Genomic DNA, 21,992 nt, shown 5'->3' on the forward strand with positions numbered 1-21,992 from the left:
CAAGAGATTGCTTCAGAATAGAAAAAAAAAAAAAAAGACCACCAAAAAAACACTTCTATAATTCGGTCACTGGATTAAAAAAAATTACAGGCTGATGAATACTACCATATAAATTCATCAAACATTTTATTATAGAGTATTTATTTATATCAAAAGCACAAAAAAACTTTATTCTGGCAATCAGGAGGACTGTGGTGTTACAGAAGTTTGATTCAGTAATTCCAGATGTCAATTGAGATTTGGGTACTAAGTGCTTTATCACCTCAGTTTTAAAAAGGTGCAAATAAGGCCAAGGCCACAGATCTGATCACCATATAGGTACCTTAACATTATATGGTTTCTCAAGTTGAGACAGGTATTCCCAGTCCTAGTTAGCCATTTTCCAAATGTTTGCTACTAGTGTTAATGGGACTGAGTCACAGACTACACCCAATACAAAGCAAAGTTTGTGTTCCTGTAAGTTAGATTAATCCTCAAATAATAAGGATAACAGTTAGCAATGTCATCTAATTCCAAATAAAGAGTCATCAAAAATCCTGGTATATCTGAAGTGAATTATATAGGAAGTAATAAAAGCTCAGAGTATTCATAAGATAACTGAGCTAGAGAAAAATGAGAAATGTAGTAAAAGTCATCATTACCAATAAGGATCATGAAATTCTTAGAAATAGGTAGCTGGCAGTTTGAGGCAATTAGCTCTACAGATTCTTCACCTTTTAAAAGAAGTCCTTGGGCTATATTAAAACAAATAAACATAATTTTAAAAATCAGATTATTCCTGTTTATTCTTGTAAATCACTAGTATTCTTTTAAAACTTACTCCCTGAGAAATCCCAGACTATGTCAAGCAAAGAAATTAAGCGTGAGCTTGAAGTTGATCTTGTGTTTTCATTTTTTTTTTTTAAATCTATATTAGCCTTATCACTTTTTCTATCACTATAACCCTTAATATTAACGTCAACAGGGTAAAATCACTTCCTAAGGAATAGAGTTTTGAGAATATTAGGGGGTAAACTTGGCATCTATACAATTTGATATTAGAGTCAATGATTTAACTGATGGTGTCGAAAATACGAATGTAATATTATTTAAGGGAAAAGACTTTTAATTTGTAACACCCAGCTTATTTAGTAGATTATCAACTACCGATTTATTGCTTTTAATATGATGAAACACCAGATGTGACAGCTAAATTAGCAGTAGGATACAAGTACATTTTTATCTTTAATCATTTTCGTAGAGTAGGACATGTACATATCCATATAAAAAGAGACTGTAGCAGATGCCTCCTAGAATCAACCAGTTCTTGTAAACATTGCATTTGTGCAGATTTTCATACTTTGATTCCAAAATTGAGAACAGTTAAGATTAAAGGCAAATTTAGTAGCCAAAAAAAAAAAAAAAAAAAAAAAGAGTCCAGTTTCACTTCCCCACAACATATGGTACCACTCTTTTCTTCAGGGAAAAAAAAAAAAACAACAAAAAAAACCTAGCAGCACATAAAAAAAAGTTTATAAAACGTTTCAGTACTCTTTTTTTCCCCTCCCATCAAAAACCAAACAAAAAATAAAGTGCAGCACCCATAAAAGTGTCGAGAAAATAGCCAAGTTCTTCCTTTCTTGTAACAAAATAGCACTTGGCTTCAGCAGTCTTAACCAAATTATACAGTGTCCATCATTTTGGGTTCATCATCTTCTTTATGTACCACTGAGTTTAAACTGCAGAGAGCTGTATTAATAGAATACTGAAGATAATCTGGATTCTGGAAATGAAAAAAAAAAAAAAAAAAGTATTGAGAAGAAACCATGTACAATAACCAGTTTATGCCAGTATAGGCAACTACATTTAAGTGTCATTTTACTTTTCCAAACCTCAGCCCATTATTTGTGCCATTTCCTTCATAAAGAACTGAATGTAAATAATTTGATTTCTATCTAGCTCTGATTTTTACAATAAAGGAATCACAAAGTATTGTGCTTTATGAAGAGCATCTTTCGAAAACCCTTTTCCTTAGGGGATGGGGAGGTTTAAGACATCTATCCCCTACCACTATTTTCCTCATTGATGTTTTATTAAATAAAATAAGGAAATAAAAGTAGGTGGTACTGCAGCAGTAATTTCTAATAACTAAAGATACGCAGAACAGATAAACAGACAAAACTGAATTCTTGGGGAAGGATTTCCTAAAGCCCTGAGTCTTAAGTCCCTATTTCTGATACTTTAATCCTGCCTCTACCAAAACTGAATTCTTGGGGAAGGATTTCCTAAAGCCCTGGGTCTTAAGTCCCTATTTCTGATACTTTAATCCTGCCTCTACCACAAAGTATAGTGCAGTCTTCAAAAAGATGATAATTCATAATTTAATAAAATTTAAAGTTAGCCAATAGGATAAATGTGGGTAACTGTTACTTAGATCTCCATCCAAGAGGACTTGGGTTAGTTCTTTCAAAATTAGGGATAATGGTACTTCACAAGATTGCTGTTAATTAAAAAAAAGTTAAAGCTAAAGCATTAATCCAAATTTAGTTTTAAAACATTATTAATAATGCTTGTGTTCTGTTACCCCATTCCCCAAAAATACAACTTGAAGAACTTTTCTGACAATTCAGGCCCAATTCCAAAGACCTTCAGGACAAAATTTACAATTACTTTACTAAGACTGAGCTCCAGTTTTCCTCGAAAGTTCTCAGTATTAAAGTTGGGTAAGGAGATTCTTCAGAACTTATTTATCCTAGGAATTGTAAGATATCATGAAGAGACTTAAACAAAAAGTAATCAATATACCAACCTAACTTATAAATTCCACTTATTACCCCATATTCAAATTTAGTTAAATTCTAAACACATTTCTTGTCTATGACCAGTTCTTTTCCAGAGCACATGACTAATGTCTTGTTCTATTTCTAATGTATGATTCATTAATAGTCTAGTATAGCTTGATGAACAGTGAAGTAGGATAGAAATCCAGGGTAAAATAGCTCCATTACATACTGATGTTAGTCAAATTATTTAACCTCCATGATTTTTAGTTTTTCATCCATAAAATGAATGAAAATGAACCAAAGGGGTTTTGAGAAGATTATCAACATGTGAAAATGTTTTGCAATCCATAAACTAATAAAAATAAGATAGTACGGTAAGCTTCTTTCCCCCAAATCTCCTCTCAATTGACAAATGAATCCCTTCAGTTTCCCTCAACTAGAAAATCTCTCCCACATCCCAGGTGGCTAGACAAGGATCTTCACCTTCTCCTACCACAATAAACTGATCTATCAAGACTAGATGAATTAAGTTTGAACAAAAGCCTGGTAATACCAGCAGTTCAAAAGTATCAAAGTTGTATAATTCCCAGGCACAGGGGTGTCTTAGCAGCAGATCTTAGTTGATATCTATTACGTAGTAACAAGAATTTACTTTTCTTAAACCAGGAATTTTTTTTTTTTTAAGATTTATTTATTTATACAAGCACTGGGTACAGTCAGAAGCGCGAGAGGGTGAGAGAATTCACCAGAGCCAGAGCAGGGAATAGAACAGGCAGACTGACGACATACACTGCTGAGGGGAGCAGTGGGTGTGGCAGGAGAGGTCTGAGCACCATGTGGGACCCTCGCAGGTGGCCGGGGATGGAACCAGCGCAGCAGAGGCTGCAGGCAGCTTCACAACCCAGCCCTCAACCGCTGCGCCACCAGGGAGGCCCAAACTAGGAATTTTTTTTTTTTTTAGAGGCATGTTTTATTTATTTGTTTGTTTGTTTTGTTTATACATGCACTGGGTACAGTCAGAGGCGCGGGAGGGTGAGAGAATTCACCAGAGCCACAGCGGGGAGCAGAGCAGGCAGAAGGACCGAAATACACTGCTGAGGGGAGCAGCGGGCGGCAGGAGAGGTCTACGCGCCATGTGGGACCCTCCTCAGGTGGCCGGGGAGCAGCCGGGGATTGAACCGGCGCTGCGGAGGCTGCGGGCAGCTTCGCAACCCAGCGCTCAACCGCTGCGCCACCGGGGAGGCCCCCTAACTAGGAATTTTTTAATAATACATGCCTCTTATGCTACTTTAATACCTTTTCCCTCTTGTGTGTAGTGTCAATAGCATCCTTCAAATGTCTCTTTTTTCTTTGTATTTACTATGTGACAGCTTAATTTTAGGAAGTTTACATATTGGAAAGAATATCTCACTATGGGCTGTTTCTCAAGGAACTGAAGAAAAAAAAAATGATCAGTATTTACACAACATTAAGAGATAATCTGTAGGACACAATTAAGGGAAATATTGCTTACATGTCTAATGGATATCAATACTAATTATTTTAATAAATCAGTCTTGATTATTTCTGCCTTTCAGAATAATATTTTTGGTTGTGTTGAATATGATCAATTACTTCCCTTAAACTGTCCCTTTAGCTTATCACAGGTGTAACTAGAATGGCAATATTATAGACATAAGGTAAAGATGTTAAAAATGTCAATTCCTACCACTTAATACGATTTAAAAGTAAATATTCTGATGTTTCTCATATTGTCTTCTGAATATGACTTCCCGTTTCACTGTGTAGGCAACAGACTGAACAGGCTAATTTTAAAATTGTGGGGTTTGAAAAGGAGAAATTACTGGGTTCTATTAAAATGCTTCTAAAATCAAAACGGGCAGCAACTTTCTAATAAAAACTTAAAATTGTAATCCTAAGTAGTATCAGGTAGACTAGTGGAGTAGTCTAACCTGGTCCTCTGTTTGACATAAACTCTTTAATGCTAGCGATATGTTTTTTCTTGATCTAATAGACTCCAAAGAAAGTTCAAACAATTGGTCCATATTACCAAAAGAACAGCTTAGTATTCAACATTAATGTTTTAAAATCTAGTTGACAACACCAACATTTAACAAAATACTATCAAATAAACTCATTCAGCAGATCATCTTGATTGCCACTTAGATGCATGCTCTGGAGCTAATCATCCGAGTAACTTCCTAAGAGTATAGTTCTACTCAGAAAGAGAGATGTTTCTCAGGAGCCATCTCGAGAAGTTTATGAACGATGACCAATAATAACACTTGTCATTAAGAATGCTAAAGTGTAATTCATCTCTTTTGTCTTTAAAGGAGCAAAATTTGTTGTGTCTCTACCTAAAAGATGGGAGGGATTCAGTGCCAAAACACAGTGTGAAATAAAACTCAAGAGTAATCTTCTAAGGCAAGAATATTTAAAAGGGCCTCACATAATTACATATCATAGTAAAAAGGACCAAAATTATATTAACTATTCATTTATAAGATAAGTATTTACTTTTATAACTTACCTGTGGCAAGGATTCTAATAAACCTATAGATCCAACAGCTGAATGGGGAACATGATTCTGAACTGCCAAAGGGTGAAAACTAGGTGACTGAGAATAAAGTCTGACTCTTGACTTGAAAGCTTCGAGTTCATTTTTGAATGCTTCAAAATAACCTTCTTCCTCTGCCTAGAAAACATAAAAAAACAAAGACTCTTTTTCCAGACTTCCACACCACACAATAAATTATAAAAAATACATTATGTTTGAAGAGGAAGAAGTAATGACAAGGTGAACAGTTTAAATGTAGATACCACCAAGATGCCTGTTAAATTTACAAAAATTGCCCATTTTCTATAAATATTAATGGTTAGTTTGTTCCATTTCCTCTGCTTCAGCAAAATAAAACACAAGAAACAACCTTTCATACATTTACACACCTTTTTCTTTATTTCTTGATTTATCTGGATTCTTGACAAGATTCAAAATATTCCTTATTTAACCACTCACATTCACGCAATCCTCTTTCATTACAAAGCAACAACCAAGGGATATTCGTAATGAGGTGAAACTGTTACTTGTTTCCAGGACTCTGAGTCTATACTTTCTATTTGTAAAAACATGAAAACTGAATGAAACAACATTCAGCCTGATTATGGAAATATCTTAGTTTAAGCAAGTACTCCCTTTAATATGGAAAGAAAAAAGTTCTGAACTCCCTCCAATGATACAAAAGACTTATTGGCAGGAGATCCATTTATAAATGTTTCCTTTGCAGATTAATAATGACACAGTGCATGTCCAATACTAATATAACACAGAATTTAAAATTTTTTTAATTACAAAAGTTCGATTTCTCATTAAACTATGAGTTCTATAAATAGAGGACTATATTGTTCAACATTGTATTCTCAGTATCTTAAATAGCTGTGCGTTTGCATTCAAACTTAATATTTATTGAAGGACTGAATCCCCCAATTTTCCTGAATACATACATTCATTCACTTGAAAGGGTCTCAATTTCACATACATACTATGGTACAGCATCTTATATAGCTCCCTTAAGTTTAAATTAGCGTGAAATCAGACACATAATTTTTCTTTCCATTATAAAAGCTATAGAATTTAGAATTTGGCTGCATGGCTTATTTCAATGTGTATGGACCAAAGAGATATCAGCTAAGATTACCATTTTTTTTTTTAATTTTTTTTTTTTTAGAGGCATGTTTTTATTTTATTTTTTTACTTGTTCATTTGTTTTGTTTATACATGCACTGGGTACAGTCAGAAGTGCGGGAGGGTGAGAGAATTCACCAGAGCCACAGCGGGGAGCAGAGCAGGCAAAAGTTCCGAAGTACACTGCTGAGGGGAGCAGCGGGCGGCAGGAGAGGTCTGTGGGCCATGTGGGACCCTCCTCCGGTGGCCTGGGAGCAGCCGGGGATCGAACCGGCGCCGCAGAGGTCGCGGGCAGCTTCGCAACCCAGCGCTCAACCGCTGCGCAACAGGGAGGCCCCTAAGATTACCATTAACAATACCAAAATGTTACTTACTTTGGCTTTCTGGAAAAATAAACGAAAACACCCTCTTGGATCCACATTACAGTTTTTGGCCATTTCCATAATAAACTGCATTACAACAGCTTGATGTGCTATTTGTTCCATTAGAGCCCCTTTCTGAAAAGAAACATTAAAATTATAAGAAACACATCTGGAAATGTATTTAAAATTATAGTCACTATTTAGATTTTTAAAACATGATTCCTAATAGGTAAAAAAAAAAAAATGACTTATAGTATATGGGGACAAAAGAAGGGAGGTGAAGGGAAAGCATATGGAAAAAATGCTACTTGAAACCACTAAAAAAATTCCCACAATAAACTGAAAAAATCTGAAAAGAAAAAAATTGAAATTCCATTTACATTTCTTATTGCTTTCATTTAAAGTAATGTGAAAAACAGAACAAAAGAGTACATCAAAATCTCACTCAGGTTCCCAGAAATTCAAGGTTCACATGATACCTGTTCCGCTTCTAGATGAAAACACCATAAAATAAGATATTTAGCAGTTTCTTCACATACAAGGTAGGGGTGGTCAGACAGAAATCTCTGACTATCATCCCATCGACTCAACATACCTGTAAAAAAAATAAACAGTTAATGTCAAGTACTTTCTTCTTGTAAAAGAAATGGCATTTTAAAATGTTTTAGAGAATTCATATTATCACAGCAACATGCTAAGATAAAAGCAAATGAAGAGGCTTTCTCTTTTAAAGTAATACCCAGTATATTGGGAATAGCTTCCAAAAGTCATGGGAACTTTTATTTCAGATAATCCGTCAGACTGAAGTAGGGTGACTAGTTAAAAGCCAAAACCCCTTCATTTGGGGAATGCTCAAAGCTCTAGGTAAATTGAGATGGTTGGACATCCTAGGTTAAAATGAGTAGAGATGATTTCAAGAAACTCAGTATAATTTATTCACAGAATACAAATTTTTCTATTAGAAAAGAAAGCAAAACCTTGAGAAACTATACTAAGCAAAGACAATATTCATAAAGTTTATTATCTCTAATTTATTAAAAACTTAATATATGGTAAAATGTCTTAATATATGTCTTAATATATGTCTTAATATATGGTAAAATGTCGACGGCATGAGAAATCAATTCAGTGTTGTAATAGTAAATATGCTTTAACAATTTTAATCATGTTAACCATTTTCTCATGTTTATACAATATAGTAAACAAAAACCTTAAAAATCAGTTAAGCGTATTTGAAAATGGCTGCCATTTTTGCTCTGAAATATCAAACTAATGCAAAGACTACTTAGTTTATCTTCATTTTTATCCAAATTAGTAAAAAATTTGATCAAAAAAGTGACTACCACCCAAAAAATCATGAAACCAGTAGAGTTCAGCTTTTAACTTTAGAAGTTTAAGACTCATTCAGGGAAAAAAAAAAAAAAAAGACTCATTCAGGGAAGTCTGGGTCATCATAAAAATCTTATGAGGCTGTCTCAATACTTTGGCAGCAAATCTTTCCTTTATTATTAAAGTTCCACATTAATAAATTACTTTTTCCTTTTAAAAAAGAGAGGGTAGGAGGAAGCATTTTAACATTGTCTCATGAAGAGTTACACTAATTTTATAGTTATTTCCTCAATACTTTGGATACAGTAATTAAGTCATTTTAAATTCTGAGAACAGAAACATTACGGAAGTTACTTAAAACTACTTCTCAAACTATAGCTAAAGAATCGAGTACATTCTGGGGGTCAGATTTAAAAAAGGATAAATCTTATTTCTGATATTTAAAGACATATCCTATGAAACAGTTCTGCATTAGCTTTGTTACACTTCAGAAGTGTAACATTTTTAATTCTATCTACCAATTATAGAGATCATTGCTGCATCTGTTTACTTTTTCATGGCAGCACTGTTTCTCTCTGAGGCACCAAAATCCTATGTATTTTGGTTTCTTTTGCAGGAAAGATAATATGAAAGGGTTACTGACACTTGTAGGGGCAATGAGATAGGTGTCATTAAATGTTGAAGTTTTTTTTTTTAATTTTGTAGAAGCCTTTATTTCAGTGATCAAAAGAATGCAGTAAGCAGTTACTGCTTAACATTAGGCTGATTAACATCAGGCATACATTTCTTCCTGAAATTGCTGCCAGTTTTTGACTGGTGTAAATCTTTACAACTGCTATAGGCACTTTTGAATTTTTTGGACCCTGATATACAAGGTTGTAAGCTGGCGTCTTCCTATGGCAATTTAGTAATGAGAATCATGTTCACTGGCTAGAGTCCTTTATAACTAAAGGTTTCTAGATTCTCAGGCTGTCTGTACTGCTTTAAGAGTATACTTTCTATAGAATTTGAAATAATTCACAGAATAAGGGAGATAAACAGAAAGTTGATGTGTACTATACGAACATTTCAGATTTTTCCCCCCAGCAGAGACAGTCAAAAACTATTAGTAGATGAAGGTCTACAGTTAAGTAGTAAATTACTTTTTCCTCACTGCCATCATTTCTGAGAGAAACAAAGATGTTGATCAATCGCCCCAGAAATATGAAATGAATACACATAAATGACAAATTTTTACCTATGTGGTCCCACTATTAAATTATAGAAAGCAGTTCCACTATCACAATTACAGAAAGTAGTGCGACTTTGAGAAAAGCAGAGTCCTACATACAATAATACGTATCCAAAAATGTTCCATTTATCTGTCAATTTTTTCAAAAGATTAACAATAAAAAATATAACCAAGTACACATTTGTCCCCAACCCCCCAAAACTGGTCCTTGTTCATTCTTAGATGAACGAATATGTCCCAAGAGTAACAAAGGTGGGAGCCAATCCTCCCATATCCTTTTCTTCAGCTGCCCCATCCACAGCTCTTCTTTTTTTGAACTACCTTCCTTTTCCAAAGAAGTAATGCTGAGATCAGTCAGAAAGGCTGTCTGAGAAGACTGGTTTGGATTTTTGGGTCTGTTCCAGTCAATTCAGGATGAATTAGCTGGTATCACTGAAGTGCTCAATACAATTCACCAACAGGCCTCAGCCTGACTGTCCAATTTTGGGCCAGGCTTGTCCATGCACTCCTCCCAACAAAGTTCAGTTATCTGGTGCACCTGCTGCTGGAAGCGCTGCTTCTGTGTATCCATCTCGATGAAAGGCTGCAGCTGCGGGTCCAGTTAGTCCAAACCTGTGGCGGAGGAAGCTGAGAAGGAATCCATCCCCAGTACGACCACACCCACAGAGGTACACTCTGCACCAACTCACTGACCTTCATGAAATGTTATATATTTTTTTAAAGATTTATTTATTTATGCATACAAGAACTGGGGCACGGGCCAGAAGTGTGTGTGTGGGGATTCACCAGAGACAGAGTGGGGAGCGGAACAGGCAGATCTACTCAAATACAGCGGGTGAGTCAGAAGAGGTCTGCTGCGCCTTGTGGGTCAGCTCCCTGGCTGGGGATTGAACTCATGCTGCAGTGGCTGCAGAATGCTTCATAGCGCTGACGCTTAACTCCTTGCGCCACCAGAGAGGCCCCAAAATGTTATACTTTTTAAACTATCTAATACCTGAGACAAAATTAACACTTAAGGTTAAACATTTCCTGATCTGAGAAATAGCTGTCATTACTTGATTTTAAAAACTACGTTGAATTTTTATGAAATTGAGAAATAAGGTTACAAATAGTTCACACAAACTTTTTACTGAGTGGAATTTTCTGAACAAAATACTTAAAGACAATAGTTTAGTGGTATAGAACATACCTGAAATGATTGTTATTCTGGAATTTCTAAATAAAAGAGTAGCAAGGCCTCCCCTGGTGGTGCAACAGTTGGCGCTGGGCTGCGAAGTTGCCCGCGACCTCTGCAGTGCCGGTTCGATCCCTGACCACCCAGTGAGGGTCCCACATGGTGCACAGACCTCTCCTGCCGCCCGCTGCTCCCCTCAGCAGTTTATTTCATCAGTCTGCCTGTTCTGTTCCCTACTCTGGCTCTGGTGAATTCTCTCACCCTCCAGCACTTCTGACTATACCCAGCGCTTGTATAAATAAATAAATATAATCTTAAAAAAAAAAAAAAAAAAGAGTAGCAGCATAATCTAGCATGATGGCTAAGGAAAGAGACCAGAGAGAAACTGTCTAGGTTCAATATTGTTCTTACCACTTACTAAACCTTGGACAAGTTCCTTTATACCTTTATGCTTCCATTTACTCATCTATAAAATACAGCTAAAACATCAGCTAACTCACAAGATTTCTTGAGGATTAAATGAGTTAATGCAAATAAAGCACTTAGAATAGTGTCTGACAGAAAGTAAACACCTGCTAAATGTTAGGTATTACTAACATACTAGTAAACAAGTTATTCATTCATCAAATATTAAGTCAATTATTTGGTTAAGAATAATCTAGTCATTTAAACTATGCAACCAATTTCTCTGAATGCTTGAAAACCATACTTCAGAAAATTAAAATATTTTGATTATGTATCTATCAGCCTTCAATATTCCACCTGGTTCCTAAAATGTTCCCAAATATACACATCCTTATTATTTCCTTTTCCAAATAATAATTTAATCCTTTAAATATATATAGTGATTTTAGTTTCTCTATGTGCTAAAAGTCTCCCAACTAGGCTGCAAATTTCTTAACGAAAGACATGAAACCTCTTTTTTCTGTATTTCCTAAACTCCCTCCCCCCCTGCATTCCCAATCACCTACCACCAAAAAACTATTCCTCCCTGCACATAAACTCATCTTATTTGAAACCAAATCCATTCTTTTCTCCCTATGGATTATGGTGCTTTCTAGACGACATGTAACCGAATCAAGCATTCCAAAAATTCCTGACATTTTCATTCCTCCCACATAAAACTGATAATAAAGTCCTGTGGCTATGCTACAACCAACTGCTAATACGGCGAATCACATCAATGACTTTTCTAAAAGGCATCCTTCAGTTCTAAGGATAAACCCTTTAAAACATTTCTTTTATAGATTATAAAAATATATTCACTGTGAAAAACTCAAAAAATCCAGAAAATAAAAATCAGCTGCAATTCTATAAGAGATAATTAAAGTTAGCATTTTGACTCTTTCTGGGCTTATTTTTAAACAATTTTTAAAGTACAAAACGAGTTATATCACATATTAATTTCTATCCATTTCACTTCATATTCTAAAGTATTTATATTAAATGCTTTTCAAAAATAGGATACTGAAGTATTTGAAAAGCAATAAATAAGAGATTATACTGAGGCAAATGAAAATCCATATTCATTCACTACAATCGAAAAAGATTCTATCTTAGCATTTATGCAGATCTTCACATTTTTTCATAAAATCTAATGACAACATCCTATATAGATTCAAAAAAATGCTAAATCATGGCTAACTTTGGCTGGAACAGAACAGATGATGTATAATGTAAGACCATCAAAAAGGTAGTTCTGATGTTTAAGAGACAGTTATGTCAAAGATGCATATGATTGATATGACCTGGCAATTCCACTACTAGGGATCTATCCAAAAGACACAAAAACATTGATTCCAAAGAATACCTGTATGCCCATGTTTACTGCAGCACTATTTACAATAGGTAAAAACTGGAAACAACCTAAATGCCCAAAAATAGATGACTGGATCAAGAAGATGTGGTATATATACATAATGGAATATTAGTCAGTAATCAAAAAAGATAAACTCATGCCATTCGCAGCAATGTGGATGGAACTAGAAGGAATTATGCTCAGTGAAATAAGGCAGAAGGAAAAAGAAAAATATCAGATGGTTTCACTTATAACAGGACTATAGGGGAACCAAATAAGATATCAGTGTAAAAACATAATAATAGTGCAAAACACAACAAAGCAAAAACGGACAATTATAAATCAGAGACATACTGCAGGGGAGGAGAAGGGAGAGGAGCACAGGGGACTGAGGTAATGGTGCACGGGTGTAGGGTGTATTGGTGAAGGAAACTATTGGGACTACACCAGAGGGGGTGTGGGGAAGCAAATATTGTTTAAAAATGAACAACCACCTCCCCGGTGGTGCAACAGTTGAGCGCTCGGCTGTGGCCACCGGCGAGGGTTCCACATGGCGTGCAGACCTCTCCTGCCACACCCGCTGCTCCCCTCAGCAGTGTACTTCATCGGTCTGCCTGTTCTGCTCCCCGCTCTGGCTCTGGTGAATTCTCTCACCCTTCCATGCTTCTGACTGTACCCAGTGTGTGTATAAATAAATAAATAAATCTTTAAAAAAAAATGAACAATGATGTAAAAAATAAAAAATTTAATAAAAAAATTATGCATATGATTGAATAAAACTTTTGTGACATTTAAAACTTTTTCCTAAATTAGTATTTTATATTTATAAAACACAAATTAGCTAAATTAATACATACAAATTAGGGAAAAAACTGAGATTTCAATGCTTCATAATAATCCATATGTACCATTTATCATTAGATGGTAAATTCCACTTAATTATAAAGTTAGAGCAATATAAGAAAGTTAACAAATACCATAAGGGAAAGTTACAAAGAACTATGAAGAATATTAAGTACAGGAGATCACAGAGAAGTACTAATATGAAGCCCTCCAAATTACTCCCCTATACCAAGCCCATGTTTCCCAAGAGTGTGGAAAGCAATCCAATTTTGGAATGCCTCTTGATGGATGATTTAATTACAGGTGATATACCAAATGTGTTAACTTCAAAGAAGTGTATCGATGTAGTCATTATTCTGGCACATGCTTTTCCCCCTTTACTATAATAAGCATATAACACCAGAAATGTCTGCTCCACTTAGCAGGGACAGTGCTAAACTTTCACTGTCTTGCCTAAGATCTCTATCAACTCACTGGACCATATTTTAGTCCACACGGACTTGATCTCATCATCCCACATTACTGCAAGTTGACTGATTTCACACTAATGGAACTTTGTGAGCAGGAAATAGCAGTTATCTCAGATGTCCTGATAAGATACACGTATGTCAGAAAGTGGGAATAAAATACGAAAAATTTGGGAACCTACTACCTTAGTAACATTTCTGGGGATCCAATGGGTTGCAGCAAGTAGGATATCTCCTCCAAAGTGAAAAGTCATTGTGCATTTCCACTAAGAAACAGGTACAATGTGAATCTGGGAGTGGCTATCAGGTCTGGTTGGCTTTGAAGACAGTAAGGCTCTGGTTAGTATTATAGGATGAGACACTGGAAGTCCTCAACATACAATGGCAAAACAATCACTTATTATCATTTGTGGAAGTAAAGCCAGTCTTTTTTCCTCAGCTCTCTCATTGCTTGCACAATCCTTAACTTATAAAACAAGGGGTAATGGTAGAAACTTGAGATTATGCAGAGATTCAACAGCATGGCTTTATGCAGAGATTCAATAAATGAGATCTCCCCATCAAGGATTTTCCAGTATAGACATTGAATATGTAATTTATCATTGGCAGAAACTACAGCCCAAACTTCAATTTGGTACCATATATTGAAGACCAGCTATCAATCAAGAAACAAGTTGATTATCTTGGTCCCAATTCAGCAGTTCCTTACTCATACTAGCCCATTTTAGGTCTGGTATTGACCTCCTTCCTTGAAAGATTCCACCAGTAGTACACATCTGTGGTCTTATTAAGCTAGACCCCTTATTTCTTAACCCAGAAACTCATTTTACAGCAAAAATGAACACAATGGGTTTGTGAGTCTTATGAGTATCACTAACCAAAAAGTAGGTTTTATAAAACAGTGAAATGTTTTGTTGAAGACTCATATACATAGACTCAGGTAGGTTGTAAAACCTTGTGAAGCTGGGATACTTTCCCACACAAAATCACTTCTGACCAGGGCATTCAGCTCACAGCAAAAGTGAGGGAACTGTTTTAAACCCAGTATTTTCTCCATGGCTCCAAAGCGACCAGCACACAGAAATGCCAGCTGGGTGACAACACCTTAAGAATACTACTATATCAGACAGAATCAGGTTTTAAAAGAGCAACCAGTATTATGGGACTCTTTTCCCTATAGCAGCAGAATACAGGCCGAGGTGGAAGTAACAACTCACATTATCATCCCAAAGACTCATTTACAAAATTTTCGTTTTTTATCCTTATGACTCAGGAGTGTGTTTGTTTAAAGATTTTTAAGTCTATCCAAGGGAAGACAGCTTATCCATTTTTTTCCTATTATAAGCAATACTGAATAAGTGAAAAATAACTGCTTATTTTTTCTTCAGCCATTTTTGAATAAAATAGAAGACAGCTTATTTTCTTATTTTAAAATAACAAGTATGAGGAAAAATGAGTATTTTATGAATCAGTTGCATAAAAGGTGAAAAAATCTAAAGTTAGTATCCACTATCTTGAAATAACTGAAAATGAATGAAATTACAAATACTCTGGAGAGGAAAAACTATTGGAAAAAGATTTTAAAAATTCCATTTAAAAAGCCTATTAATGTAACACAAAGTTTACTAAATTAATATACTACTTGGGATTAAAAAATACATATGCCTTGAACCTTAACTCCCAATAAGTCTCAGTAGCATTTGCACCCCAGCAGTATTACAATGCTTTTAAAAATCCTTAGAACATAACATGCTGTTGCCCAACTCTACCTTCTGTTGCCTTGCTTCCCTTGTCAACATGGAAAACTCTTTTAAGTGTTCCTCACAATCTAGTTCAAATGTTACCAATTTTGGGAACCTTTCACCACATTAACTCCCATTCCACTGCTTTTTCGCCAATGAGAAAACTATTTTTTAGTTCTTTTATAGACATATTTCTATTACCAGACTTTTCTGTAAAATAGATCAATGATCTGTTATGGACTTGTATGGCAATATATCTGAAACCTGAAAAAAAATGATTGTTAATCTTACTCCCATAAGATAATTAGATAATCAGCAAAGAGGGAAAAAGAAAAACAAATAGAAAGAGGCTACAGAATAAATAAAAACTGAGTCTTAAAGAGTAGTAGTATAACAGATTAGATTTTGCTTCTTTTCATTCTTGATTTACTATTGTCACTCTATGACCAAAAAAAAAGCAAAACCAAAAACATCTAAAAAAAGAACCATACAACTGTGCCAGAACTTACTATACACAACCAGAACTTGCCACTTACCTTCTTTTTGGTCCCCATTTTATAAACCAACTTTTTGTACACATGTGTATGATACCAAATATTACAAAGAAAGGAAACTCAAGTATTAGACTTACCAAAATGTCTGATTTTTTGCTCATATTTCTGCATGAATGATTTTGATTTATCTTCATCTTCTGTATCTTTTCTTTTATCTTGATTAATAAAACTCTAAGAAAAAAATTAAAGTTAAGATCAGATTTCATATTCTAATGAAATCTTCTTCAGATACTGAATGTCTAGCAATCCTTCCAATAGACACAATAAAAAAGTGGTATAGTAGTATTGATATGATTTTATTAAATTTATATGTCAAACTATTTAAAAAATTAAGTTTTCTTATACTGGAGTTTTGACTGGTTTTGTTTAAAGTAATACAGGTGTGAAAAATCACAGAATTACTTTAGAAATTACACAGAGAAACAAATGAATTAATCTTTTCTGTTAACCCTTCCCTTTCAAAGGTAGATACAGAAATATCCTTAAATGCATATTTTTCATTATTCATTTCCATGAAACATTTGAACTTTATTTAGCCTAATCTTTGAAGGTCTTGCTGAAAATAAACTCAGAAATTCAAAGCATAGAAAGAATGAAGTATATTTACTATAAATTCTTTGATAAGACATAAACCCAAACTTTTCTTTGAGAGCCCAAAGAATTTGATTCTGAAATCAAGTGCAAATTTCTATTAAGGAAGTGCTTATTTTCAGTTAAATAAGTCATAAAACAGATCAAGATTAAGTTTTCATCTAGCCAGAAAAATTGGCAGTTTTTCAAAATATTCTGTGATCACATTTGAGGTCATCACTGCCAAAAATGAAAATCACAAACTAGCTCTCTGCCAGTTTACAATCCAGAAGTACACAAAAGTTTATATATTTCAAAATAGAAGCATGTTTTACTTTGTATGTTCTGTTATCTAGACCAGCACTGTCCAATAGAAATATAATCCAAGTCACAAATGTAATTTAAAGTTTTCTATTAGCCACATTATAAAACAAAAAGAGAGATGAAATTAAGAACATAGTAACCCAACATATCCAACATATTATTATCATTTCAACATATAAGCAATATAAAGGATTATTAATGAAATATTTTACTTTCTTGGTACTAAATTATTGGAATCTGGTGTGTATTTTACACTTACAGCACATCTCAATTCGGACTAGCCACATTTCAAGCGCTCAATAGCACATGTGGCTAGTGGCTATCGAGTTGGACAGCGCAGATCTAGAACAGTCCTCTCAAGTCTCAAGCTCCCAGACAAAATCAATGTACGATTTTGAGCAAATGACTGGAACATAAAGATAGTCCTAATTAATTTGTGGTATAAATGTAGGCTATGTTAGAACCTAATTTTAAAAAAACAAACAATTAAAAGCAGAAATAATGAAAAAAATTTTTGTGACCAACTGAGACATTAACTTTATAAAATTAAGAAACACTGCTCCAACCATTCTCTCTGACATAAGAAATTATTTTAAATAACTCTGGAGTGAAATAAATAAGACTTAAGATACACACTTTAGAATATGTACAGATAATAACAAATCATTCAGATAAAGAATGCTACTGTTTTAGGGGAGGAAAAACAAATAGGTACAAGCATAGAAAAAGCCTAGAAAGAGGACTGATAACAGTGATTATCTCTGGGAAAAGGAACAGGAAGTGAAGCAAGTCTTTCAATTCTATTTTATATATTTAAGCATTTTTTCACAATAAGCATATTATATTCATTGTTTTTCATGATTGAAGAATAAAACTCTGATAAATCTAGTGGTGGTGTACATTTACCTATGTATATTACTTATGGCTGTAGTAAAACAAGAGTTGGTCTAGGGGAAGGAAATTAAGAGCGCTCAAGAGGGTGAATTAAAAGTGGCTAAAGAACAGAAACAAGTAGTGTTATAGACTAAGAGGTCTAGAAAATAATGATGGTTAAAGCTAAAGTAAATGTGGACTTAGAATAGAGCAAGCAGTCTATTTCTGAAGCTTGAAAATTAAGCATAGTACAAACAGCAAAAGGTACAACTTTATGTATTAGTAGAATATGACTATTTCACTGCCCATTTCTTCTTAAGATACAAAAGTCAGAGAACAAGGTTTCTATTATCCAGTGAGAAACACACCACTGCTCTTAATAAACTACTAATAAGGATTAAGTACTATGCTAGACATCAGACCTTTCAGATTACTACCTGAAGTGTAATAAATATATACTGGTAAATAATAGTAAAAGACTTAAAGACAAATGCAGTAACTATACATCAGTGTTACAAAACTAATAGCCAGCTAACAGCATAATATCAGCCTAACATCAGCCTAACATAGCCCAAAGCGCTACATACTTTTTAAGACATTATCTTATTTAAAGTCCTCAGACCTACTCTATATTGTTGAGGAAGCTGAGACTTAAGAGATGTGAAGTGATTTGCTCAAGTTCACAAAGTCAGCATGCAATAAAGCCAAGATATGAGGCAGTCTGATTCCAGAGCCCACACATACATCCACTGTGCTATGCTGCCACCATACAGTTGTATTAAAGACTATCTGCATTAGACACTACTGAGGATAGAGCAGAGTTTAATGAACTGTCAAAACTGAATACTATTTACAGGATTCTATTGCTTTGTTACTAAATATGCACAACTGTTTTGTACAAACACTTCTGTTATTTCTTCTCTCAGTATGGTCCAATAAAAGGTAATACCTTATTAAAAACATCCTTGCTAATGGCATCCATGTTCCACAGACACATTCTCTCTCTCTGTACTAGAGCTTCTTCTTTCTGCCGCCATTCTTCTTCCCGTTGCCTCAGTTCTGATACTGCTATTTGTGCTTTGGCATGTTCCTGATCCAAGGACTCAGAGTTATGCAGTGCTAAGCTACCAAGTTTCTGCTGAGCTTCAGCGAGATTCCATTTGCACGCCACAGAACTCTTCACAAACTCTTTTTGCTTTTGGCAAGCCAGTTCAATTCCATGGCTATATATCTAGATGAAAAACAGTATTTGTAAGAAATGAAGAAGGCAATGGTTATGTTTGCACAATACAGTTCAATTTTTAGTCAAGGATTTCCGTACAATGTTTCTGCTACACAGGCATCCTGCTTTCTAAGTATTAGCTACAGTTTTTTATTATCGGCCTTGTTTCATCAACTAGTTCCTAAGCTGCTTTGTTAGTCGGTGCTCCTCCCCAACAACAGCAACAAAAAGCCTGGCAACTAGCATAGTGTTTTGTATGTTGCTGTTGTTCCAACTAACACTTAATTGTTTTCATAAACCTGAAACAGCAGAATAATGAGTATGACAGTGTAAATTTAGTTCATTTTACCACTCAAGATGTTGGAAACTAGACCTTTAAATTTTGTTTTGTAAATTCTTCACCGCAAAGAACATTTGATTAGAACTAATCATTTTTCATTTTTGTCTTCTGTATTATCACAATCTTTCAGGATCTGAGTTTTTCTTGAAAATTTCCAATCAACTATTATCTGACATTCTGTAACTCAGTCCTAATCAAATAAACAAAGTTACTTAGAAAAAAGTCACCTGGTCCACCTTGAAACTCTGTTTCATTCAGAAGCAATAAAAATTAGTTTTAATATTTACTGAACCACTATATGTAAGGCACTGTGGTAGATGCTTAATTCCTTATATTCCTCAGCTCTATAAAACAAAAGCTGAAGGCAGTCTTTATGATTTCTTAATCAAAATAAAGAACAATTTCAAACTATGTGTCCAGAATAACTATTAGAAACTGTTCCCTTATCTGCATCACTATTCAGGGCCTTATAATTTCACACCTTAATTATATAAAGTTATTCTTCAACTTATTAAACTGATCTTTCCAAAAAACAAATCTGATAACTTTACTCTCCTTAAAATCTTGGGATAAAAAACAAACTCTGCGCATGGAATAATCCTTCATAATCTTTCTATTACCTCTTTAGGCTCAGTTGTGATTTTCCCACTGCCTATGCTCCCTTCAATGTAGCAATCCCCCACCCAGGAAAAAAAAACAACAAAACACCCACCCTTCTCTTTCCATTTCAGATTCTGACACCATGTCCCCAACCTTTCTCTTATACCTACCCCTCCTTCCATGTTACCCATATTTCAATAGTGGTGTTTTCATACAATATTGTGGTTAATTATTTACTCAACTATCAGTTTCTTTGGGGGCTACAATTAAGTAAATCTTAGATGAATAAATGACTACTTCTTAGAATAAACTAGTGGTGACAAAGAACTCTGAAAGAAGTACCAGGCAAGGCTCCTACCTCCTAGTTGAGTTTTCAGGAAAACCTGGATTTCTATTGAGGCAAATGTAGACAGTGTTGCTATTCAGATGTTTTATCTACTCATTCAGCAAGTTTGGAGCACATGAGCCATGCAGTTGAATCAAACAAGTAAAATATTTATCCTTATTTTTTGCTATCTTAGGATCATGAATTACTGTAGACTAACTAAACTTAAAAAAAAAAGCTGTAAAATTTATTTTGCAAGAAAAAAAGATATACTCAAGAAGGCAGAAATGCCTTCCATTTTCATATTATAATGAGGAAATACTCATTTCTCAAGTCAAACATAAAATGATTTATGCTGAAATTCTTCACAGATGACAGAGATAACATTTGAGCAAACTAACACAGAGATGATTCGATAAAAAGTCATTTTATCTGTGAACAAAATTTAAGTTTTAGTGAGATATTAAACATAATTGTATTTCAATGAACATAAATTTGAAAATGGAACTTTTAGCATTAAGATTGACTAATATAACTTTACATTAAAAAATTCTTAAACATGCTCTCTAAATTCCAAGCCTGCCTTTTCTTTAAATGGATCTTGGACCTATACCTCACATATGCCATTAAGATGTTTAGATTTACCATATCAGGTATATTAAACTAAAGATTATTTTTAAGATTATAAAGAACTTATAAATTGAATTAAATTTTATTCTTTCCAAAAATATTTCAATCCCAAAACTCCCAAGTCTTAAAGTCAGCAAGACAAATAAGCAGATTTGTAATAAACAACACATGAACTAATTTAAGATTAGTAACCATTTGCAAATTTTAATACCATTCAAGGATAATTTCAGCCCAATAAAATTTTTATTATATCATAGGATGGGCAGTGCAGTTGGTGGGGGAAAAACACCATAGTAGAAAAGGGTTTTATCTTTAATTCTGATACTAAGCTATGTGGTCTAGGAACTCACTTTTCACGAAGGAGAAAAGTCTATTCACTTCTAAAATCCCTTTCAGTTAAAAAAGCTAATAATTCCAAATGCACAAGTGAAAAGTTAATCTACAGATATATTTTAAATCCAGCATTTCCCCTTATGTTTCCTTTGTGAGTCAACAAGAATGCACTGAAATTCATGAAACCTTTCTATTCCCCCTATATGCCTTCAAAATTGACAATGGCAGGTGGTGTTCATTCTTTTGTCTTCAGCTCTGTAACACATTCATTATGTGCTTATATAGCATTTTTTATATAAAGATGACACTAGTGATCCATAATTAGTGAGTGACTACTGACCTATCAACTCTCATTCTGTCCTCCTAAAAATTTCCCAGTGACTGGCTGGCCGAAGTACAGTCTGTGGTTATGAAACAGCACTTTTCTCTGTGTGAAGTCAACTAATCCAGGAGTTTGGAATAGTATGGATGATCCTACACTTATCGCCAAATGATTTAAATCACTCATCTTCATTAACAGCTGGTAGAAGAGTCTAAAAAAAAAACTATATTATTTAGTTAAGCTCTTAGGGACCCCGTTTTTCAAGAAGCCTAAAACGCAGACACCTATAATCCATTTCATTGAACATTTCAGGTTTTGGTCTATGATCCTGAAATACACTTCCAAAACACACTCAGGTTGGGAGAAAAACAACGAGGGCCCAATATGAGTATGTAACTGCTCCCTAAGAAAAGGACCCAGAAAATAAGTGATACATCACATTTGGATAAGTTTCAGAGGGAGGTATACTGGGTTGAAAACCACAAGCAGCATCAAGAATCTGAGGGAAA

At 34.4% G+C, this 21,992-nt stretch overlaps 1 protein-coding gene and 1 pseudogene across 5 annotated transcripts in view; both read right to left on the reverse strand.

The window, feature by feature from the left end:
- CDC37L1 (cell division cycle 37 like 1, HSP90 cochaperone) overlaps nucleotides 1-21,992 on the reverse strand; it is a 74,445-nt gene that overhangs the window by 51,543 nt on the left and 910 nt on the right. For 2 of the 5 annotated variants that reach the window (XR_008549766.1, XR_008549764.1), the window contains exons 2-8: nucleotides 18,661-18,942; nucleotides 16,022-16,115; nucleotides 7,286-7,401; nucleotides 6,819-6,941; nucleotides 5,293-5,457; nucleotides 1,581-1,762; nucleotides 642-734 (exon numbers count right to left, since the gene is read on the reverse strand). Coding sequence is in view for 1 of the 5 variants with exons in the window: in XM_037495376.2 (XP_037351273.1) it covers nucleotides 1,661-1,762; nucleotides 5,293-5,457; nucleotides 6,819-6,941; nucleotides 7,286-7,401; nucleotides 16,022-16,115; nucleotides 18,661-18,942 (882 nt within the window). In the remaining 4 variants the exon portion in view is untranslated. Of the gene's footprint in view, nucleotide 1; nucleotides 735-1,134; nucleotides 1,763-5,292; nucleotides 5,458-6,818; nucleotides 6,942-7,285; nucleotides 7,402-16,021; nucleotides 16,116-18,660; nucleotides 18,943-21,992 lie in introns of those variants that run through there. The other 3 variants (XR_008549763.1, XR_008549765.1, XM_037495376.2) reach the window with 3 other exon arrangements.
- On the reverse strand, nucleotides 7,854-10,500 carry LOC129144928 (mitochondrial import inner membrane translocase subunit Tim8 A-like; annotated as a pseudogene).

This window comes from Talpa occidentalis, unplaced genomic scaffold, assembly GCF_014898055.3.
Source record: "Talpa occidentalis isolate TD23 unplaced genomic scaffold, MPIMG_talOcc4v2.1 talOcc4.7, whole genome shotgun sequence".
Lineage (NCBI taxonomy): Eukaryota > Metazoa > Chordata > Mammalia > Eulipotyphla > Talpidae > Talpa > Talpa occidentalis.